Genomic DNA, 25,694 nt, shown 5'->3' with positions numbered 1-25,694 from the left:
ACTGTCAAGCTTTTTTCCATCCCACACACTTACAGTCCACTAAAGCAGTGATTAGGAGGCAAGGTCTGTGGGCTGGAGTGCTCATGCTCCTCTCTTACCACAATCGCGCCTTTGGTAGTCTAAAAGACACTGTTTTACAATATTTGAAGAGATTTCAAAAGATAGCACATTTTGGAAGAATAGTATACTGTGGTCAACCTAAATCTTAGGGAAGAGTCACTCTACAGAAAGTACTGAAATTTCAATAAGTTCTACCCATCTAGGCCCCCAAAGTTTGAACGCCAGTTGCAAAATCTATACAATTTTCTTCCAGTTTGTTACAGACTGGAAAAATCATTTAAGCTCTCCACTTGAACATTTTGGCATCAATCATAATATGTTTACATTTTTAATACTAACCAATTGGAAGATTTTTAACTCTTTCTAAACATAAAGTTATAATCACTTTTATGTGACATATAAGAAAATCACTATGAGATTCAGATTCCTCTTGCCCATGTCAAAAAAACAAAACACAACAAAACAGAATGAGTGGAATAATTAGCATGACACCTGAAAAGCTTTTTGTGGCCAAGGCAAGGAAAATAAATATCCGGGTTTACAGTTGCTTACCTAAGGTCCAATTCATTGCCTTTTAAGTTCTCAATCTTTTGTGGTACATACATACAATGGAATATTACTCAGCAATAAAAAAGAACAAAATAATACCATGTGTAGCAACATGGATGGACCTAGAGATTGTCATACTGAGTGAAGTAAGTCAGACTGAGAAGAACAAATATTGTATGATATCGCTTATATGTGGAGTCTAAAAAAATGGTACAAATGAACTTATCTACAAAACAGAAATAGAGTCACAGAGATGCAGAAAACAATCTTATGGTTACCAGCAGGGAAACGCAAGGAGGGATAAATTGGGAGATTGGGATTGACATATACACACTACTATATATAAAATAGATTAACTAATAAGGAACTACTGTATAGCACAGGGAACTCTACACAGTACTCTGTAATGACCTATATGGGAAAAGAATCTAAAAAAGAGTTGATATATGTATATGTATAACTGATTCACTTTGCTGTACACCTGAAACTAACAAAACATTGTAAATCAACTATATTCCAATAAAAAAAATTTTTTTTAAGTTCTCAAACTTTAAAATTAAAAAATTCAAAGTCACCTAACATTTAATTACTCTTAAATTTCAAAAGTAAAGTCTGAACTCATTGTTTCCCATAAAAGGCTATGGTACCATAGGAGGAGGAGAAGAGGAGTCTTAGTCAAGAAAAAAAAAATTAGTGAAGGAATATGCATTTAAAAGTCACACACACACAAAGTCTAAATTAAAAAAACTTAGTGTAATGTGTTTATTTCTAAATGCATAAATATATATTTACATCCAATAAATTAAAATGATAGAACATTTTATTAATAATGTACTACTTGCACAGCTCATTAAAAATTACTAACCGTTATTTAAATGTGTATTACAGCATGCTTTCTTAAAAATTATGACTGTAAATAGACTCAACCAAGATTTCATAAGGATCCAAAGCAAGCTATTTAGTTCAAAGAAGTTAAAAAAAAAAAAAAAACTGTTCTTAAGATCGCATATAATTCAATTCCATTATTGCAAGTTACATTTAGCTCAGTATAACAAACATATCATTTAATACATACTTGAAAACTACTAGAGCATATATGGAAGACTTGAAATATTTTTATGGCTGGAAGTCCTGAGATGTTTTACCTTATATTTTCCCTGATCACAGCCACACAAAGTACTCTCCATGGTATAGCTTCTTTGTACTCCTATCTCTCTCCAAACTACAACACGTGCTGTAGATTCTTTAGATTTTTCTACTACGAAGCTACAGCTGCTCATGCAAAATGCTGGGGCAATATGGCTCAGAATCTTAGGCAAAGTCTGCAAAGATAAGAATGATAAAATATTTCAAGAGCTTTCTTTTGTTGTCATTTAAAATTATTTTAACTTCCAAATTTTGAAAAATTTTTATGAAAGCATAGTCATTAGAGCAGTCACATGGATCTTCTTCCTATATCCCTTGCTATCCAAAACACTGAAAGAATCCTTACTAAATTAGACTTTTCTGCTTTCCTAGACAAATATTAATCAGAAAATAGAATGAACGAAAGGATAATATTCATAGTACCAACCAATAAATGGAATAAAACCATGTAAAAAAGACATGTTTTAAAATACGAAAACATATTTCAAAAAATGAAGAAACTTTAGTCATGAAGATGGCTTGACTAAGAGATTTAACACTGTAAACGTCAATCACCCCTAAATGAAACAATAAAGCTAAGACAGTCACAGTCTAAATGCCCACAACATTTTTGCAACTTAAAATTATTCTCAGGTTCACGTGAAAATGAAATATAGCAGTATACCCTGGGGAATTCTGAAAGAAAAGGCTGTGACTGGAGAAATAATCTGACAGATAATTACATATCTAACATTAGTTAAATGATGATACGGGTATAGGAATAGATGCATCTTTAGAAAGAGAGTTCAGAATTAGAACCAAAGGTATTTGTTAAAATTAGTATTATCATTAGTGAGGAACATTGATCATTCACGAAAAGCTGACACAACTGGTCAGCCACTGAGAAAAACCAGCTGAAGTCACTCTCCATTGAATTAACTCTAATTAGATTGTGAATTTAGATTTTAAATTAATAAGTTAAATTTTTAAATGAAACTACAAACAGTAGTTTTAAAATCTTAGAATGAGATTTACTTTTAAAATCTTAGAATGAGAAGTCTTTCTAAGCCTCAAAACCCAGAAGCTCCTTAAAAAAAAAAAAAATCAACAAATATGATAAGAGTTTTAAATCACTACACATCATAAACAAAAATTTTAATATAAAGAGTATACTTATAAAGTTATTTTAAAAACAATAATTAGATACTTGTACAAAAGTAAGCAGAGAATATGAGAAAAGGCTATTTTTTAAAAAAGAGAGAGATCATAATTGGCCAAACACAGAAAAAGATACTTGACCTCATATATTATAATTACAGATACACAAACTAAAACCATCAGATATTTTTTTCACCTGGCAAAGATGATACCAAGATGTTTGGAGAACAGCACTACCATCCACTGGGGAGTGTCAATTTGTACAATCCTTATGAAACACAATTTGGCAATATTAATGAAGTGACCACCACCAAGGGACAGTGAATAAATACATTTTGGTATAGCCGTACAATAATAACAAAAATACACAATGAAAATCTTGTGTGGCTATCAAAAAGATGAAGACAGATCCAGATATGAGGACCTAGAAAGACGGCCAACAAACATGCGAAAAAAAAGTTGCTGTGGAGCGTTAAAAAAAAAACACAAAAAAACTTGATATACTATGTTTATATACATCTATGAATGAATGTGCTTAGAGATAAATCTCACAAAGCACATGGTGAAAGTGATTAATTAGTGATTAATTGAGAGAAGATGACTTTCACTCACTACTCTACATTTCTGGAGTGTTTCCATTTTTTAACATAACTCTAATCATTTTATTTATTTGGGGAAGGGGAAGAAGAGAGAGGACACCAAGAAGAAAGTGTGCTTTGAAGTTTTGCTAAAGGGAGTGGTATGTTACTGAAACTTTTTTTTAGAAAATAACCTGGGGTGCTTGTTTAGGTGTAAATATAGTAAGAGAGACACTGTGACAAAATGAAAAGCACACAGTACGTAAAACAATAGATCTCCCTTCAGTCCTAGGCAGACCTCAAAACACACCCATACATGTGGAAACAAGGTCTGTAACAGATGGCTTTATAAAATCGGCAGAGGAAGGAGGTGCTGTTTAATAAATGGTGCTGAGACAACTGGTTATACATGGGGAAACTAAAATTAGACCCCCACACTTCATACAAAAATAAATTCCAAATCGATGAAAAATCTAGATTGTGAGAAGCATTTTTAGAGGAAAGGCTTTCAGTTTTTCAAACTTGAGTATGATATTAACTGTGGGTTTGTCATAAACGGCCTTTATTATGTTGAGATATGTTCCCTCTATACCAACTTTGATGAGAGCTTTTAACATGAATGGATGAATTCTGTCAAATGCTTTTTCTGCATCTATTGAGATGATCATGTGATTTTTATCCTTCCTTTTGTTAATGCGGCATATTACAATGACTGATTTGTGAATATGAACCATTCTTGCATCCTTAGAATAAATCCAACTTGATCATGGTGCATGATCCTTTTTACATATTGTTGGATTCGGTCTGCTAATATTTTGTTGAGGATTTCTGCATCTATATTCATCATAGATACTGGCTTGTAATCTTTTTTGTAGTGTCTTTGGTTTTGGTTATCAGGGTAATGTTGGCCTTGTAAAATGAATTTGGGAGTGTTCCCTCATTTTCAATTTTTTGGAGTAGTTTGAGAAGGATAGGTATTAGCTCTTCTTTTCATGTTTGGTAGAATTTCCCTTTGAAGCTGTTGGATCCTGGACTTTTGTTTGCTAGGAGTTATTTTATTACTGATTCAATTTCACTACTAGTCATCAGTCTGTTCAGGTCATCTATTGCTTTGGCCAAAAAGTTCCTTTGGTTTTTAAGTAAAAATAAAAGACACATTTCACCAAGAACTTTATTGAACAACGTATTCACCCTTTTGTTCCACTACCTTCTGCCATTTTTCAGGCAACTTCATAATTCCATCTTCCCAAAGCTTTTTATCTTTTTGAGCAAAGAACTGTTCCAGGTGCCTTTTACAGTCTTCCAGGGAATTGAAATTTTTTCCATTAAGAGAATTTTGTAAAGACTGAAATAAATGGAAATCCGAAGGTGCAATGTCTGGTGAATATGGCGGATGAATCAGAACTTCCCAGCCAAGCTGAAACAGTTTTTGCCTGGTCATCAAAGAAACATGCAGTCTTGCATTATCCTGATGGAAGATTATGTGTTTTCTGTTGACTAATTCCGGACACTTTTCATCGAGTGCTGCTTTCAGTTGGTCTAACTGGGCACAGTACTTGTTGGAATCAATTGCTTGGTTTTCCAGAAGGAGCTCATAATAGAGATCTCCCTTCCAATCCCACCATATATACAACATCACCTTCTTTGGATGAAGACCGGCCTTTGGTGTGGTTGGTGGTGGTTCATTTCACTTGCCCCACAATCTCTTCCATTCCACATTGTTGTACAGTATCCACTTTTCATCGCCCATCACAATTTGTTTTAAAAATGGAACGTTTTCATTATGTTTCAGTAGAGAATCTCACACGGAAATAAGGTCAAGAAGGTTTTTTTCGCTTAACTTATGTGGAACCCAAACATCAAAGCAATACACGTAACCAAGCTGGTGCAAATGATTTTCAACGCTTGATTGGGATATTTTGAGTATGTTGGCTATCTCCCATGTGGTATAACGTTGATTTTTCTCAATTTGATCGCTATCATCTTCAACTGGTCTACCTGACCGTGGAGCATCACCCAGCAAGATATCTCCAGCACAAAACTTCACAAACCACTTTTGACACGTTCGATCAATCACACACCTTCTCCATACACTGCACAAACCTTTTTTTGCATTTCAGTTGCGTTTTTACCTTTCTTGAAATAATAAAAACTAATATGACAAAAATGTTGCTTTTTTTCTTCCATTTTCAATATTAAAATGGCTACACAAAAATTCACCCATTTTGATACGTTTTTTAAATGCATGCTGACATGACAGCTGTCACAATACAATCTAACAAAATTATTCTGAATGAAGTTAAAGACAACTAAATACTACTAGAGCCATCTTATGGAAAAAAACAAACTTTTTGGCCTACCCAATATATCTTCCTGATTCAGTTTTGGAAGACTGTATATTTCTAGGAATTTATCCATTCCTTCCATGTCATCCAATTTGTTGGCGTAAAACTGTTCATAGTATTCTCTTACGTTTTTTGTATCTCTGTGATATTGGTTGTAATTGCTCCTCTTTCGTTTATTTTGTTTATTTGGGACCTCTCTCCTTTTCTTAATGAGCCTGGCTAAAGGCTTATCAATTTTGTTTATCTTTTCAAAAAAAAACAGCTCTTGGTTTCATTGATTTTTTTCTATTTTTTTTGGGGGGGGGCGCTGTCTCAATTTTATTTCCACTCTGATCTTTATTATTTCCTTCCTTTTGCTGACTTTGAGCTTTGTTTGTTCTTCCTTTTCTAATTATTTTGGATGATAGGTTAGGTTGTTTACTTGGGATTTTTCTTGTACAGGATACAAGATTAAAATACAGAAATCTGTTGCTTTTTTATACACTGATAATGAACTATCATTAGTTCAGGAATCCAAAACTAATTCCATTTAAAACTGCATCAAAAAGAATAAAATACATAGGAATAAACTGAAAGACCTATACTCTGACAATTATATAACATTGATGAAGGAAACTGAAGATGATACAAAGAAGTGGAAAGATATCCCTGTTCATGAACTGGAAGAATTAATATTGTTGAAATGTCCATACTACTCAAAGCAATCTACAGATTTAATGCAATCGCTATCAAAATATCTAGAATACCCAGGACATTTCTCAGAGAAGTACAACAAATAATCCTAAAATTTATATGGAACCACAAAAGACTATAAAGCAATCTGGAGGAAAAAAAAGAAAAACAAAGCTGGAGGTATCACTGACTTCCTGACTTCAGACTACACTACAAAGCTACAGTAATCAAAACAGGAATGTACTGGCACACATACAAAAAAACCCTGACATATCAAGCAATGGAATAGAGAGCCCAGAAATAAATGCACTAACATATGGTCAATTAATCTATGACAAAGGAGGCAAAAATACACAACAGGGAAAAGACAGTCTCTTCAATAAGTGGTGGTGGGAAAACTGGACAGCTACATGTAAGAGAGTGAAATTAGAAACATTTTCCATACCATATGCAAAAGTAAACTCAAAATGAATTAAAGACCTAAATGTAAGGCTGGAAACCATAAAACTCACAGAATAAAATATAGGCAGAACACTCTTTCATGTAAGTCACAGCAATATTTTTTTGATCTGTCTCCTCAGGTAAAGGAAACAAAAACAAAAATAAATAGCTAGGGCCTGATTAAATTTAAAAGCTTTTGCACAGCAAAGGAAACAACTGACAAAATGAAAAGACAGCCTACGTAAAGGGAGAAACTATCTGCAAATGATATGACTGAAAGAGGTTAATATCCAAAATATATAAAACAGCTCATACAACTCAACATCAACAAAAACCCCAAACAACCCAATTAAAAAATGGGCAGAAGAACTGAATAGCTATTTTTCCAAATGAGACATGCAGATGGCCAACAGGAACATGAAAAGATGCTCAACATCTCTAATTATTAGAGAAGTGCAAATCAAAACCACAATGAGGTATCACTTCACATTGGTCATAATGGCCATCATCCAAAAGTCTACAAATAATAAATGCTGGAGAGGGTGTGGAGAAAAGGGAACCCTCCTACACGGTTGGTGGGAATGTAAATTGGTACAACCATTATGGAGAACAGTATAGAGGTTCCTTACAAAACTAAAAATAAAGCTATCATATGATCCAGCAATCCCACTCCTGGGCACATATCCAGAAAAGACAAAAAATTCTAATTCAAGATGATACATGCACCTCGATGTCCACAGCAGCACTATTTACAATAGCCAAGACATGGAAGCAACCTAAGTATCCACCAACAGATGAATGGATAAAGAAGATGTGATGTATATTATACAATGGAATACTCTCAGCCATAAAAAAGAATGAAATTTTGCCATTTGAAACATCATGAATAGACCTGGAGGGTATTATGCTTAGTGAAATAAGTCAGACAGAGAAAGACAAATACTGTATATTATCATTTATATGTGGAACCTAAAAAATAAAACAAATGTATATAACAAAAGAGAAACAGACTCACAGGTATAAGGAACAAACTAGCCATTACCAGTAGGGAGAGGGATGGGGTAGTGGCAAGATAACAGTAGGCGATTAAGTGATACATACTATGTATAAAATAAACAATGCGTGAACAATACAAGGATATACTGTACAGCACAGAAAATACAGCCAACATTCTATGATAACTTTAAATGGAGTATAATCTATAAAAATAGTGAATAACTACACTGTACACCTGTAACTAACACAATATTGTAAATCAAGTCTGCTTTAATTTAAAAAATGTGAAAAGCAAAAAAAAAATTAGAAGAAACATTTAAAACGAAAAATCTGAAACAAAATGGCAAAATGGTACCATTTACTGAATCTGAGTAGTTCCTATATGTTAAATTATTTTCTGCAGTTTTATGCGTGTTTGAAATTCAAAAATTCCTGCCTTATCTGTAATAATTACCCTGTATCCCACATCCTCCACAACATCACATGAAGCTGCATTGTCATTCGTGTGCCACACTGTTTCTTTGATGCTGCAGCCATACATAAATACATTCTTCTTTCGGGAGTGGCCATGATAATCACAATAAACCTTGAAAAGATAATATATTTTAAAAATAAAATCCTTCAAATTCATATATTGCCAAGTAAAGCTAGCTAATATGAAGCCAATAAACAGTTCTGTGTTCCTTTGTCCTTTTATTGTAACTGAGCCACCATCTAACAAGTAGAATCAATAAAAGTAATAATACATATCTACTTCTGGAAAGGATCTATGATTAATCCTAGAACGGCTAAATTCTTTGCAGGTAGGTCCTGCATCAAGCCACGAGTTCCACTCTTTCTTTTGTATCTACTATTCATCACTTAAAAAATAATAAATTCAATTATAGTCAAATCTACAGCTGCACTCATCACTGGCCCAAGGGCTGTTAAAATATTTACCTAATTTAAGAGAACATAAAAAATGCTTTCATGAAAAACATTTTAAAAGGGGTATGGTTTCAAGAGCATCATTTTAAAAATAGAAAACGGACAGATTTGCATGCCAATTTTGCCCCTCTGCAAAGTGTTCTATCTTTCCCAAAGGAAGATTAACTCATTTAAAGATTAAAATAATGGAAACATTCTAAACAAAAGTTGCTGAAAACAGAAGAAACACACATACACAGTTCAGGAGAGCCTCCCACCATGCCTATATTACCTTTCCTATGTGTATAGTCGAGACTTACCTGCTTTAGAATTAGCTAACGAGCTCAGAAATAAGTTTCTACTAGTTTGAGAATTTGGAAGATACCTATTGTACTTTTTTTACCTTGATATTGTTCAAACAGTGAAGTCAAATAGCTAAAACTTACAGCCAGGAGTTACCACTATTCATAAACAAAACAGAAAAGTAAAGGGCTCATGAGAATTATAAAAATTAAATCTAATGAAATAAGAACATGGATACATTATATTAATTAGACAACATAATTAATACACAAGTGATAGATAACAAAGATGTTTTAATGAAACTGCTTTTGAAATTAACACCCAGCTTTTATAATCAGAAAATAATCTACAAAATACTAACTTACAACAAAATCACCTCTTTGACTATACAAACAAATATTGCACTTACCAGTGGTAAATGCTTCACTGCAGCCAGATATTGCAGCAGACCCTTGGCATGATAAATTGTAGGATGTAAATCTGGATTTGGACTTTGCCACTGTCTATTCAAATCCTCTCCACTTAAAGAACAGCGGTGACTACACATATGTAAACACAATGACAAACACTGGTACCAATAAACTCTTACATACACTTGATTTAATTTTATGATTCTATTCCACTAAATATTTCAAACAGGTATAAATGGTGTGCTCACCAGAATGCATATTATAGTCAGTAAGTAAACATTTATTTAGCATTTGCTATGTGCAAGATCTTGTGTTACATGCATTTAACTGTGGTAAGCTTGCAGTTTTATGTCAAAATTTTCAAGCTATAGGAAAAATTCTCCATTCTGGGGTTTTGTTCCATACACCATAAAATTTACTCATGGTCATATTTTCCATCCTGACTACATAATAATCATTTCTTATGCTAACATTCTGTATTTTGATTGTATCAGTTATTATTAAAAGTGCTATCTGGCCCTCCTTCTAAGAAAGATAAGTATTGTGTATGAAAAGCACACATTCTTATAAAAATTCAAATACGTTTTCATTAATCATAGGTATTAAGTATTAAAGCCACTGAGCAAAAATTTAAGCAAATGGTCATAAGGTGATAACAGAAATATAAACAGAATTCTAACTAGTCAATATGTTTCTGAATTAAAACTAGACATAAAATCTCATTTTAGTTCCATAATCATACTACCTAAACAGAAATTATTCTCTTTTTTTAATTCAAAAATTTCCTAAATATGAGAAATATTCATGGTTCTTTTATTGAATAAATAAATATGGTGTCCTCGACTTTGGAGATGCTCATGACAGTTAGACTAACACCCCCCTTTCAGAAGCATTAAAGAGACCTTGGTCTAATTGACACAGTAAATGAACTGTACCAGCTGTAAGCCACCTCCACTTAAAAAGTAACATTCCAGTATTTCCACTCTGAAGAATTCCTACTCATATCAAGAAGAGGTTAGCAGACGGAGCCAATATTCCATATTAGTGGAAAGAGATCCCAGAAGATTCTAAATCTCAAAACAACCTAAGATCATGCCATGTCAAATAAAAAGGACTATAAGACAATGTGCTAAAAATCTTTTTCATATCCCAATACTGTAATTTTTCTAAAACAATTCAAGCAGACATACATTTTATAAAATCATATTCTCATGAATAGATACAGAATTTCTCAAAATATCATAGTACTAATAATATACAAATTATACTTTCATTTAAAAATTTATCAGATTAATTCTTCACTAAATTTGTTTTGTTCTAGAAAAATCACTAGATTTGTTTTTTGAAATTAACGTGGATGCTATTATTTCAACAAGTTTATACAGGACAGCCACAACAATCTATAATATTTCTATAACTATTGCTTAACTTACTTTCCATTGATGACACCATCTGGATTTAGCATAGGGACAATTTTAAAAATATAGGATTCTCGTAAGCTCTGAGCAGTAGGGTTATTACTCATGAGATACTCCAATGTTCCTTTCATTACCCAACTTGCATTAGTCTCTCCAGGATGCACCCGAGCAGATAAGAAAACGTAAGGGCGATTTCCTAAAGTAGACATAAAACCTCAAATTAAAATGAACGTCTACTGAAAGTCTGTATGATGTTTGACTTTGGGGCTTTAGAAATATTTCTACTCAATTGTGAATACTGATATAAAGTCAAAGTAGAACTCACTGTGCACCTACTATATACAAGCACTATACTAGGCCCGCTAGAGAAAACAGATATAAAACCCATATAAGTCATGTCCTACATGAACATAACACATTAAATAGTATTTGAGTCATTTATTTCACAATGATTAATCTAACATATAAAATTAATTTTTTAATATTATCTTGGTTTCATAAAGAACAAGCATCTGGGGAAAATAGATGAAATATAAATTTATTTTTCATAAAGTCATGGAAAAAATAAGGAAAATATAATCTTATTCCTGTTTTATAGTCGCTATGATAAGCACAGAACAATACGTATATCTGCTCAGAGATTTACAAAGAAAAATATTTTTCACTATACATTTAGATATACAGGGCTACAAAATAACCATTCAGTTCATCTGCTCATATTTTCATAAATAGCAAGCTCTTTCTCTTTCCTGAAAATATTTTACCTTCTTAACAAAATTAGAACAGTTTTCTTATATGTATATATATATTTTTTACCATAGCTGTACATTTGAGGCAACTTTAAAAACATAAATGGCAGGGAAAAACAAGTAGCTATTCAGTACTAGCATCAAAATACTTGATAGGTTTATGGTAGTTTTATTTATAAATAAAATTAATTGTAAAGTCTTAAACTGATGGTATAATTTGTTATACTATACTTTGGGTATGACTTCTAAGAATAAGAACTACAGAATATTAGTATCAAGACACCTCAGAGGTCATCTCAGGCAGCTCCCTCATATGAGGAAACTGAGGCCCAGAAGTGGGCCCGAGCTAGGCAGTAACAGGACCCAGACTAGAACCCAAGACTTCTGATGCCTATTCCTAGTACTAATGCCCTTACAAAATAGTCATGAAGCAAAGAAAAATAAGTAAGAATGATTGGTATTGTGAGTGAAGAAGACAAACTTACTGAATTGACAGATATGTTCATAATAATTAGACTCTGGCATTGCTGTTATAGTCACCAAGGGACAGCTGTTTCCAGACAGGGTTTCACATAACACATCTTTTCGAAAATAGATTTGCTGAGGATTGTGTGCTGATTCCAGTTTTTGAAGATGCATCTTAATAAAAATTTAAAAGCAAAGTATATAATCATTTAAAAACTCCCTATGATAAACAGAAATAAATGCATCCAGATCTTGAACATAACTAAAAGTGAATCAGATTCCTAATCCGTTCTCCGGGGATTAGGGTCCAGATGCAGTTAAATATCAGTATTTGGGAACTTGAGAAAGGGGATAGATACAGTTTGGATACCCTTAATAGTGCGATATAACCAGTGGGGTCAGCGGCAGCAGCCTGTAAATAAGCACATTAGTATTTCTGTAGCAAAGCATATGAAGAGTCACGCTAAGTAGAATCAATATTCTAAATAAGCTCACATCAATTCAGGCCAGGCTTTGCCTGCCAAATGGGTTATGAAAATGCTTTTGGTTTCCAAAGGCTTCTGAATGTTGAAATTTTGTGACTATAGATCTGTTAACGGCAACCTAAAATATGGAGAATGAATATTATGCAGCACAAATTTTTTAACAATCTTTCCTGATCTCAAGATTAATAAAGGCTCATTGTAAAATGTCTGGAAGACACAGAAAGTACAAGAAAAAATTTTAAACACCCATAATTGAATCACCTAGATTACTACTAACAAATGCCAATATATATAAACAAAACTGTAATTACATGTAAGACTTTTTATAATCTGATTTTATCATTTAATAATTTATACATTCACATTGATATTCAAAATTATAAATATTATGCCATATCATTAAACATGTTGACTATATGTCTTTTGAAAACACAAGTTTTAATGGTTTTAGTATATGATCACACCAAAAATAAATTGTTCAATCCCTTATTTTAAAGATACTTAGTTGCTTTCCAAACTTTTGCCTATGTTCATTCACATAATCATGATTTACCATGTGGTCACTATTTCCGGGCTAGAAACTGTGCCAGGCATTGGGGATACAACAATGAATAAATGGTCCCTACCCTAGAGAAAATATACAGTGCTATGAGAGCTTGAAATAAAGGGAAGGGAGCCTCGCAGAGTCTGGGCAGGGAGGAAAGGTCTTCTAGAAAAAAATTACATTTAAAGTGAGATCCAAAGGATGAGTGAAATGGATATAAAGTGCACTGTAGGCAGAAGGAAAGCATACAGGAAGACCATGAAATAAGAAAAAAGAAGGACATTTCAAAGAACTGAAGAAGATTCATTATAGCTAGACCAGAAAGGGTAAGAAATCGAGAATTTAACACAGAAGGAAGGGCCCGGTAGACCAGTCCTTCCCAAAGCGTAGTATTTGGTAATTAAGATAACTAAGTGGTATGTGGATAACCTTGAAAAAAATTTTAATAGATATGTATTTTACTGTGAATTAGAAAAAAGTTTAGCACATTAAACCTGTAATTCCACAGATATTAACTTAGGATGAGGATAATCTTTAAACAGTGAATTACTTTAAAGTCTATTTAAAAATAAATATTAAGTAAGTAACAGTTCAAACAGTATGAAGAAATGGCCCAAACTGTGCAAAATAGTGGAGAAATGACTGAATGAGCTACGGTAAGAATTTTAGACTTCATACAAATGGCAAGAGAAATCACTAAGGAACTTTAAGGAGCAGATTTATATGATTAGATTTGCCATCAAAGAGCCCTCTTGCTACAGTGTGATAAAACAGTGATGAAGAGGAAAGGGGATACAAGTGAATTTGGGGACACCAGTTAGAAAGAGGTTGGCATAAGTCCAGGTGAGAAACAATGGTCATGCGTGGAAAAGGTCGTGGTAGTGGGACTGGAAGAAAGTAGGGGCATTTAAAATATACTAAAAAGGTAACATCAGTAAAGGACAGTAACAAATACCATGTAAATAACAACACTATATTTCCGATGCTATGTTATTCAGCACAGAAACATATCGGTTTATACCTTTACTGTAGGTTGGAACCTTACTAAAATAAAGTGAGCCTCATTTAATGTTCTCGGCCTTGACATTTCTTCTGCTCTATGGACTATGTTTTTCTCTCATGTTCTCCTCTCTCATAATTTGGAAGCTTGTTTCTAATCATAGTGTTCCAATTCCTTTCTGGGTAAATTGATCATACGAAGCTTCATGATCCTTGATCATTAGGACAGACATTCTGTTCTGAGTATAAATCTGCCATGCTAATTACTTGAATTTTTTGTTTTACAATGCAAATAATCAAACAATCTCAAAAGAACCCACAAAACAACTCTTATACCCCATATTCTAAGCAATCTGGATCTAGGACTCCATATGAAACCATTAGAAGAAAGGAATTCACAACAGAAAAACTTAAATTGCATATACATTTTCTACTGTTACATTTTCTGTGAGAGTCAATGCTTTTCATTAAACAAGTAGAAATCTCACCTAGTTAAAATTCATAAATTGTGATTTGTAGATTTCTACCCAAAGTGGAAAGTAAAAATCATGTCATATTTCCATAGTATTTCTATTAAATAAAAATGAAGACTACATTCCCATTTTACTTTAATGATTTCAACAAATGTTGTATTATTTTCTGAAGTCATCAACCCTGAATCTTTTTCTTATCTTATTTAGATATTTAATTAAAGCAATTTTTCTTCAATTATCTGACACATACACATACAACACAATAATGGTCACAGTACAACTTAATGAGTTCTCACCTGTAAAGTTGAATACGTATATGGATAGTGATAAGCAAAATAGCACACATCATCTTTATGTGGAAAAATGACAGTGAATGTAATTGTATAGTAGGATTTTCCCTTTTGCCCACCTGCAGCAATTGAACTTCTTGAGAAGTGATTTCTGCAACAGAAATGCATGTTTATTCCATCCACACCAAAATTCTGATTTTTCTTGCTACTTTAGTAAACAGAACTTCAGAAAAAAAAAAGAAAACCCATGGTTTGTAAAAAAGTTTAACTTAAATACTCTTAAAAATTAGACTTGGGGGACTTCCCTGGTGGGCTAGTGGTACAGAATCTGCCTTACAATGCAGGGGACACAGGTTTGATCCCTGGTCACGGAACTAAGATCCCACATGCCGTGGGGCAACTAAGCCCGCGTGTCCTAACTACTGATCTCACGTGCTTCAACTAGAGAGCCTGAGTACCGCAAACTACAGAGCCCACGCACTCTGGAGCCCGCTTACCACAACTAGAAAGAAGCCTGAGTGCCACAGTGAAAGATCCCGCATGCTGCAACTAAGACCTGATGCAGCCAAAAATAAATTAAATAAATAATAAATAAATCTCTAAAAAAAATCAGTATGTTGTTTAAAACAAAAATTAGACTTGGTACTAAAAAAGCAGTTAATTGCTATCAGCCAACATCATGACTTTCCACTTCTGGATTTACTAATTAAATAGAGCTACTACTCTATACATCAACAGAAGTTTTAGACCCCCATTCTTTGATAGCCATACACATTACTGGATCCAGGCAGTGATCACCAATGGCTGCTACAACCATTGGATGAAAGGCTGACGGATCAGACGACAATACCTGAATTCACTGATCAATTTTAAAATTACAAAAGAAGAAATAACCAGAGATGATATATTTCCTAATACGATGCAACAGGAATTCCCTGCACCATCTATGAAGTACTCTTGTCAAAAATGAAACCTGAAACTGATAAAGCTTCTACATCTAACTATGAGTTGATAGGAGATTGGTGAGATAGAAGAATTCATTAACACCACAGGGATGCAATCAGCAAAATCCACAATGCGGAAAATCCTGCATGACAAATGATCTAATTTCTTCAATAAATAAAGGAGAAATTTAAAAATAGAGAAGAAGGAAGCCTATAAATTAAGAGACTTAAAGGACATACGTGTGATCCCTTGGTTGGTCTGATTTAAACAAACCAACTATAAAGTAACATTTATGAGACAAGTAAGTCCGAACATTGACTGGATATTTTATCATATTAAGGAATTTTCTTAGGTGTGACAATGGCCTTGTGGTTAGATTGTCTTAAATATGTATCTCAAAAAGACAAAGACCTTTGAAGTATTTATGGATAAAATATATCTGGAAAAAAATAAGGATAAAATATGTCTTAAAAAATTCAGTGTGGAGGTAGGGGTGAAAGTATAGCTAAAATGAAACCATGTGTTGATAAGTGTTGAAACTCAGTGATGAATACATGGGGCCTCATTATTCTATTATCCGCTTTTGTAAATGTTTGGAGATTTCCATAATAAAAAGTTTTTAAAACTACATATTACTTTCCAGACTTTAAATGTCATTGAGATATGATGACCTAAAGATGCTTTGGTCTATCAACTTCATTTCTAAAATTCCAAATCACCTTGTATTATTTAAGCCATGAACTGAAGAAAAGCCATGGCCTACAGATTACTTATTCATGCACACGGACATTCAAGGTAGATCACAACCTTAGAACCACCCTGGGATCAGACCTTCTAATATAATCTTATAAAAATCAAGCTTGCTATTAATGAAAATAAAAGAACCCTGACGTAAAAGAATGGTAGAGTCTTCATTAACTTAGCCACTACATCTTGAATAGATACTCAATGACAAGGTGCTAAGAGTTGAGGAAAATGCAAAATAAGGTCCGGAAGTAGATCCTGCCAACTCTTTCACTCCAAAAGCTTAACATCTAATTGTGGAGGTATTTATGTCACCACATTACAGCTACATGGCATTTTATAGGTTATATTCACTCACATACTCGTGCAAAGTAGTTTTATTCTCATTTTACAGATGAGACAAACAAGTATCAAAGGACAGTGCAAAAATAGTAGTTTTTAATCCCCACTATCTGATTTCAAGCTTGAGGAAAGCAACTAGAACAGTGCTTGTTACATAGAAAGTGGTTAATAAATATCTGTTGAATTGGCCTGAATTCCAATTCCAGATCTGGAAGTAGCCAAAAGAAAAAATAAAAACTAAACAAACAAAAATCCTTGCCATCACCCCTTACATAAAAAAAGAAAAACCACCTGAGATGCTATGACGATTCACTTTACAGTGTGAAAAAGAAAAGCATTCATTGATTGATGATTTCTATTGTGCAAAAGAAAAAGCATGAAAGAAATACTTTTTGAAAAACATTGTTTCACCCTTTAACAATTTAAATCATTCTGCCAAAATCTAACCAAGCACTTCCCAGATAATCACTGCTCCACTCCAACTTATGAGAAATAGATAAATGATAAAGTATATTTATATTAGCCTACCATTAAAAGAAATATGAAATTCATTCAGGTGAAGAAGAATTACATATAACCTTATGCTTCTTTCTCTCATTTATTTACTATTTATTTTGCTAATAAAATGGGGAAAACCCTACTGAGATTAATTCCAAGGAACGATTTCTTTCTTAGAAAGCAATAGCACTTAAGATCTAGGTTTTTCCAAAAGCCTATCTAAACCATTAAAAACAGTTTAATTTTAGAATTCTTCTTCTTCTAACGGATAAAACTAAAAGAGAAGGAACATTAGTGCTAGTTAAGCACAATATAAAATATAAAAAGTCAAAATCCACTAAACAGAAATGCCAGGATTAAGATTAATAACAGAGAAAAACAGGGATGTCAAGTGCATTCAATAGTGGATAGAAGAATGTATTACATGCAGAAACAGTAAAAATGGGAAGCAAGGCATATGATAATCCTAGATCACTTAGTCATGAATTGAAGAATAATCCAATTATTCCACTGAAGCAATAAATGATTTCTAGCACTTATTTTAACTTGATAAATAGATCACCTATTTGAAGTCAAAGTTGAACTGTGAAAGCAGAAGTAATGTAACTGTGGAATACATCTCCAAGTAAAATATTTTGGAAGTTAAAATGAGGTAAACATTTGTGTGCAGAAGAGAAAAGAATTACACTTAATATCACCAGAATAATAAAAAAAAAACACTGTAAATTATTTCCTAGAGTTTCTAATTTCAGTCTTACTCAATGAAGTTTCCAGAGTTTTAAAGCTAAAAAAGTTGAGAACACATCTAAGTGGGGGAGGCAAGATTTGGACCTAAGTCTGTCGTCTGTCTACAAAACACGTTTTATTTCCACTAAATATACCCCCATAATGGATCTCAAATTTTTTAAAACTCTGTTGGAAGTAATACTAAACCATATCACCAAGTTCAAAGAACACAATAACTTTTTATCTTTGAACTGAAATAAGATGAATTAATATTTCCTTCTGTAAACTGATGTCCTATTACTGTCAGAATACTTACTTATAGTAACAAATGTCAGTCCCCACACGAATCCACCATGGTCTAGCATTTAACGCTTCCTGAACCGAATACATGAGTGGTTGCATACCTTTGACAGAGAGAAAAAAAGAGAAAATTCTTTTCAGAATTTTTGAGTTAAAAATTAATCTTGCCGTTGTAGAAAGCACCAAACATTCAGGAAAGCTAAAAGAAAATACATTTTGGTTTTTCAGTATGCACTTAAAAAATCTGAGATCTTTCTTTAAAATCTCCTACATCAATCAATGATATGTTTCATTTCTAGTTTTAACTAAAATGGAGTTACAACTTCAATGAGTGAAAAGTCATTAAACATTTTTCTATTATCTTTTCTATATTAGATCAATTATATACATTATAATTATAATGTATAACTATATATATTAAAATTATATATATGTAATACATATTACACTAAAAATTATACATATATTCCTTATAACAAGTGAAAGAGACAAAAATATATATTAAATTAAGTATGATCACCCCTCTAACTCTCCATAGATTCCCATCTATACCAAGGTAAGGAAAACAATGCCACTAAAATGGCATGACTGTTTTCTTCCTCAGCCTTCTCCATACAAATGGGTGTTTATAGCATGGAGAAGGAGAGAAGGGATGAGGAGGAAGAGGGACTGTTAACAAAAACAGAATTAAATATATAGTATATTTTCTTAGGTAGTTTTAGAAATATACTTTCCACATGCACTTTAAAGTCATTTTAAAGGTTTCTAACCGGAATTAATGAAATTCATATGTTAATTTTGGAAAGGTTGACAATTCTTACTGAGATCTCGTTCAACTTTCATTTCTTCATTTTCTTGCTACAGAACCATTATGTTAAACTTATCTCTGAGTATTTTTATTAGTCTTTAATAGTCTCTTGGGTTTTCTAGGCATACAAATCATATCATTTGTAACTTAAAATATTTTATCTCCTCTTTTAGTATTTATAACAGTTACTTTATTTTCTACTTTTATTATATTTAGAGAAATGAAACCACCTCAAAAATGATTCTGAATATAGTGGTAAGAACAAAACACTGTCTTGATAATTTCAATCAAAATACTTTGCCATTCAATGCAATTATTTGTCTATTGTTTTTTAACAAATCAACTTTATCTTATTTAAATAATAGAAAGAGCTAACACTGAATAATTTCTATGTGCCAGAGACTGCTCTAAGCATTTTTACATACGTTAAGTCATTAAATCCTCACAACAACCCTCTGTGGTAGGTGCTATGATTATTCCTATAACTGGAGCAGTTTCTCCCATAATTCTTATTACATTTAAGTGTTTTTAATCATTTCATTAAATGCCTTTTCAGCATCCAGTAACAGAATCACATGGCTTTTCTCCTTTGGCCTCTTGATGCAATAAATAGATAGATTTCCTATTGTGAACTATACTTGCATTCCAAGAAAATGCTATTCTTTTACTGCTGTATGATTAAATTAGCTAAATCTCATTTAGAATTTCTGTATTTAAAAATTGGTCTTTAAAAAAAAATTACCTTTACCAAGCATTGGTATAATATTATACTAGCTTCAGAAAAACATATTAAAACGCTGCCCATCACTTATTAGAATAAAAGTAAAATCTATTTTTTTAGAAGTAAATATAATTTAGCTGGAATATCATCTTGATATGGTGACTGATAAATACATTTTTTATTTCCTTTTCAACAGTTACAGTCTGTTCAGAATCTTTACTTTTTTCAATCAATTCCAGTATTTCTATGTTTTGTCTATCTCTATCTCATTATTTTCGGCATTTTAAAAAATTCTCTATCCTTTTGGTTTTATTTTTTGTTTTTCTAATATCTTGAGCACTTATTTTTTGAGTACTTAAAAACGGAGTACTTGAGCAATAACTTATTTTCAGTCTTTTTTTATTTTAAATAATGCAGTTATTAAAGGCATTCAACTTTCCTCCAAATACCAGTTTAGCTATGTCCCATAGGTCTATAAAGTGTTCTCCTTTGCTATACTTTCTAGATCAGAGCCATCCAACTAAACTTCCTGCCAGAATGGAAATGTTCGATATCTGCACTGTCCAATGTGGCAGCCACTAGGCATGTGTGGCTATTAAGCACAGGAAACAAGCCTAGTGCCACTAAAGAACTGAATTTTAAATTCTCACAATAACTGTCTTCTAATCAGGTTGTAATTCTCGGAGCTTTTGGTCTACCTATGTGGGTGCCATGTGGTTATGGCTGTTGTATTGTATAAGAGGTTAGTGTTCTGCATAGCAAATGAAACCATCAACAAAATGAAACAGCAACCTAACAAATGGGAGAAAATATTTGCAAATCATATATCTGATAAAGGGTTAATATACAAAATATATGAAAAACTCATACAACGCAATAGCAAAAAAACACACAATCTAATTGTAAAGTGGACAGAGGATCTGAACAGACATTTTCCAAAGAAGATATACAGATGGACAACATGTACATGAAAAGGTACTCAACATCACTAATCATCAGGAAAATGCAAATCAAAACCACCATGAGATATCACCTCATACCTGCTAGAATGGCTATTATCAAAAAGACAGAAAATAATAAGCATTGGTGAGACTGTAGAGAAAAGAGAACCCTTGTGCACCGTTGCTGGGAATGTAAATTGGTGGAGTCACTATGGAAAACAGTATGAAGGTTCCTCAAAAAATTAAAAATAGAACTACTGTTTGATCCAGCAGTTCTACTCCTGGGTATTTACCCTAAAAAACTAATTCAAAAAGATATGCACCGCTCCCCACATGCTCATTGCACCATTACTTACAATAGCCAACACATGGAAGCAACTTAAATATCCACTGATAAGTGAATGGATAAAGAAGATGTGGTATGTATATAATGTATGTATGAGTGTGTGTGTATATGTGTGTGTACATAGTGGAATATTATTTAGCCATAAAAAAGGAATCCTTGCTATTTGCAACAACATGGACAGGCCTTGAGGGCATTATGCTAATAAGTAGGACAGAGAAAGACGAATACTGTATGATCTTGCATATGTGTGGAATCTTAAAAAAAACAAAAACCCAAACTCATAGATACAGAGAACAGAATGGTGGCTGCCAGAGGCAGGGGCTGGAGGGGTTGGTAAAGTGGTCAAAAGGTATGAACTTCAGGTTATAAAACAACTAAGTCATGGTGATATAATGTACAGCATGGTAACTATAGTTCATAATACTACAGTGTGTATTTGTAAGTGGCTCAGAGAATAGATCTTAAGAATTCTCATCACAAGAAAAATAAAGTGTAGTGATGGATGTTAACTAGACTTACTGTAGTGATCACTTCACAATATATACAAACATTGAATCATTATGTTGCACACCTGAAACTAACACAATGCTATATGTCAATTATATCTCAATGGGGGGGAGATTTGCAATTATTATAGCATCTTCAAAGACTGCAACTTGCAAATACACAATATCCAGTCAGCGCTTTTAACCCTGAATTATTCTTTGTCTGACATTATTAATATTACCACTTTTCCTTTATTTGCATTTACCTAGTTTATCTCTGCCCAATCGTTTCTTTCAACTTTACTTTATCATTTAATTAATAAACACACACACACATATTCTCTGACCCTACAAATTGTATAATTTTTGATATCTGATTTTTGAGGACATTTTGGCTCATTCATAGTCAGTAATGACAGACAAACATTTCATTTCATTCCTTCCATCTTACTTTCTTTCTACTATTCATTAATTTTTTTTTCCTTCTTTACAACTTATTTCACTTGCTTGGTTACATTTTTCCACATTTCCTTTTCTTCTTCTATCATTTGAAAGCTTTCTTTTGTGTTTCTCAATTCTATTTCCCATCCTAATAGTTATGATTAACTGATATTTCTCTAGTATACTATTATCATATTAAATAACTAAGCAATCCCATCAAGACACATTAGCTTTCACTTCTCCCATATCACCCCTTTTAGAACATTTTCACTTAACACATTTTATAAATTTCAAGTCTTCCATCTTGAGATCTTTTTCCTCATTTATTTTTCTCAGAGAGGGTTCAGGGTAGCAGGTTTTCTGAATTCTACATATACACAAACATGCAGTTTGTTGGCCGTGACAAACAAATGACAGATTTTGCAAAAGACATTTGGCGCTCCTCTAGCTTCTAGCACCACAGATGAGAGTCCAACACTAACCTAATTTTTTCACACGCAGAACAACATAGTGATCAAGAGCATGCAGTCTGTAACCAGACTACCTGGGTTTGAATTCCCACTTTACCACATGCCACATGCATGATCCTGGTCAGATTACTAAACCACTCATGCCCCCTTTTTCTCTTCTGTGGATAACAACCATGCTAGGTTGGTTTGTTGTGTGGATTAAGAGTATCACATGTGTTAGCACTTAAAGAAGGCCTGGAACATGATAAATTTTCAATAAACATTAGCTGCTGCTATTATCAATATTATTTAAGTACTGTAACCAGTTCTTTTAAAGTGGAAGTATGTTAAGATTTTCTCTTTATATCTGAAACTCAGGTATTTCACTGATACGTATAAAAGATTCCTGTCTTCCTTATTTCTTCCTAGGAGTCAGTGAGGCATTTCAATCCGAAACTTCAACCTATTCCAGGCACACAAAACTCATAATAATGGTTATTATAGCAAGGTGGAACAAGGTTCAGGCTGAAGTCAAAGGGCATGAAAGATTTATCTGAAGTGTTCTAATTTTATAAAAGACAATGTATTCTCTTATTACTTTTAAAATGATGGTTAATTCTGGTCACAGTGAAGGGAGCTATATTTGGAAATTCTGACTATAATGAAAACCATCTTAACAAAATAGGTTGCCCCAGTAAGAATAAATCAAATGAGGTAACTCAAATTGAATAAATCACAGTCTACTCAACCTGATACAGAAAGGCCATATTTGAGTAACTGATTTAATCATTAGCCAAAGGATAAACTTTTACGTGTATAAAATAAATACATGAAGAACTGTCAAGCCTGTCACTTGAATACAGACAATCAAAATATTAAACTGCCGGAGTGAAACCAACATCCAATGGCAATAGCCTCTAATAATATCTATGTAAAGGCTTAAGTTGTGCTGAGTACATGCTCAGTAACAAGTGCAGATACAATGAAAGACAAGGTGTTTTAGGCCCTAATCATCAAATGTATTGTGAATCACAGACCCAAAATTTTCAAGTTGAAGCTAACACCATCGTTTAACAGATGAGGGGGAGCTTGAATAACCTGAAGGTACCTATCACAAGCTGCATATATGTTATCAGTAACTGTACAGAGAAAAAAACACATGCTTCTGATATGGCTGGTATCATAGCAGAGCCATACTAAAAACAGGAAGATGAGATTCTTGGCCTGGAGGGTAATGGTAGCCACTTTAATCAGAATCACTCCACACATCCTCACCAAGAACAAATAAATAAATTCAACAAGTAGCACAAATAAAAACTACACACGCCCAGGCCTTCGGCATTACTGGAAGACAGAATATAACAGACTTCAAGTTGCCTTTATGCAGAAAAATGGGCAAAGATATACGACAGAAGTGGAAACAATAAAGGAGGGATTGAAATCATGAGCTCAAAGTAGATTGCAGGCTAAAAAATACTAAGTGACACGAAGAAGGAATTTTATGAAGTCACAATTCACAGTGAAAATATAGCAAGACGTAATATCTATGCACCAGATAAGACCAACCTCTTATATAAGGCAGAAACTAGAGGAAATACAGGAGAAGTATTAGAAACATACTACTGATAGCAGATGCTAACACTCCACTCTCAGTACAAGTCAGACTGATTAAACAAAAATTAAGAATATTTATATAAGTCTAAATACCATAATAAGGCAAATCTTATATAGATATGTTGAACACTGTATCCTGATAGTAGAGAATACACTTTCTTCTAAGAGCATGTGGAATATTCACAAAAATTGACTATATATTAGGTCAAAAGGAAATGTCAGTTCCATAAAAGAGAAATATTACAAACAAAACTCTCTGATCACCATGTAATAAAACTAAAAATTAAAATCAAAATGAAAAACAAAACAAAAAGGGAGGATACCCATGCAGAGGCAAGGGAGACAGGTTGACTTGGGTGTCAGATCTTGAAAGGGGTGAGGAGGGCATCTGCCCGAAAGTGCAAAGGACAGACTGTTATGTACACTGGAACTGATCAAATAAATAAATATATTAAGAATAGTAGAAGCCAAAATTCTCCATGTTGGAGAAGGAAGTTGTAAATATGGAAAGAAAACTAGAATAAATCCTGTGCAAGTGAAGGTATCAGTGTAACTTCATGGAGATACTGTGTGTGTGCTTATGTGTGTGTTTGTGTATAACATGCACACACAAAAATAAACATACACATACGTATAACTTACTACCAATGAAAATTTCTATATAAACGCTTGTATATACAAATACATATTCCCTAGCTCTGTCCATGGACAGGTCCAATAACAATGTACACACTATGCATACAGATCTTATTTTTAAAATACCATTCTCCAAACCAGGGCTCTTTGAAGAAATGACTGTTGAAAGGCAAGATGAGCCCTGAGCATCCTGTGCCAAAAAGCAAGGACACCTATAAAGAATGACGGGGACATGTCAAAAGAACACACAATGCAGCATGAAGAGATCCCAATGGCCAAATCCTGGGCAATTTAAACATCAAATAATGATAGCAACAAATTACAACCCACTGAGTAAAACAGTAACCAATTCTACACTGATATTAACATGTAAAATACTTACTAACTACAAAGAGAAAAAAGGTAACTTTACAATGGAAAAGTCTGGCAGACACCAACTTAATCAAGTGAATAAATTATTACTATCAGTAATAAAACAAAATCCTGGGTCACCAAAACACAATGTCACTTCTGTGATGTTCCTCCCGAAGATGCCTAACTTAAATCAAATCATGAGGAACATGAGACAACTCCAAACTGAGAACCATTCTACAAAATAAGTGCTATAATTTTCAGAAGTGTCAAGGTCATGAACATTAAAGACTGCAAAACTGTTCCTGACTAAAATAGTCTAAAGAGACTTGACAACTAATTTACAACATGTGGTTTGAGCTGAATCCTTGTGCTATTAAG

At 33.1% G+C, this 25,694-nt stretch overlaps 1 protein-coding gene across 7 annotated transcripts in view; it reads right to left on the bottom strand.

Annotated features, from left to right (window-relative positions):
• AGTPBP1 (ATP/GTP binding carboxypeptidase 1) overlaps nucleotides 1-25,694 on the bottom strand; it is a 171,151-nt gene that overhangs the window by 25,079 nt on the left and 120,378 nt on the right. For 4 of the 7 annotated variants that reach the window (XR_002642679.3, XM_089913054.1, XM_022558844.3 and 1 more), the window contains exons 18-24: nucleotides 18,538-18,625; nucleotides 14,973-15,117; nucleotides 12,196-12,349; nucleotides 10,977-11,157; nucleotides 9,543-9,672; nucleotides 8,379-8,510; nucleotides 1,755-1,931 (exon numbers count right to left, since the gene is read on the bottom strand). Coding sequence is in view for 5 of the 7 variants with exons in the window: in XM_089913054.1 (XP_089769180.1) it covers nucleotides 1,755-1,931; nucleotides 8,379-8,510; nucleotides 9,543-9,672; nucleotides 10,977-11,157; nucleotides 12,196-12,349; nucleotides 14,973-15,117; nucleotides 18,538-18,625 (1,007 nt within the window). In the remaining 2 variants the exon portion in view is untranslated. Of the gene's footprint in view, nucleotides 1-1,754; nucleotides 1,932-3,088; nucleotides 3,161-8,378; nucleotides 8,511-9,542; nucleotides 9,673-10,976; nucleotides 11,158-12,195; nucleotides 12,350-14,972; nucleotides 15,118-18,537; nucleotides 18,626-25,694 lie in introns of those variants that run through there. The other 3 variants (XR_016393530.1, XM_089913055.1, XM_089913056.1) reach the window with 3 other exon arrangements.

This window comes from Delphinapterus leucas, chromosome 6 (assembly GCF_059928025.1).
Source record: "Delphinapterus leucas isolate spDelLeu-1000000601 "Yukka" chromosome 6, BTC_Dleu_Yukka2, whole genome shotgun sequence".
NCBI lineage: Eukaryota > Metazoa > Chordata > Mammalia > Artiodactyla > Monodontidae > Delphinapterus > Delphinapterus leucas.
Note: the sequence above shows the minus strand (reverse complement) of the source record. Positions and strands in the feature narration are given on the sequence as shown.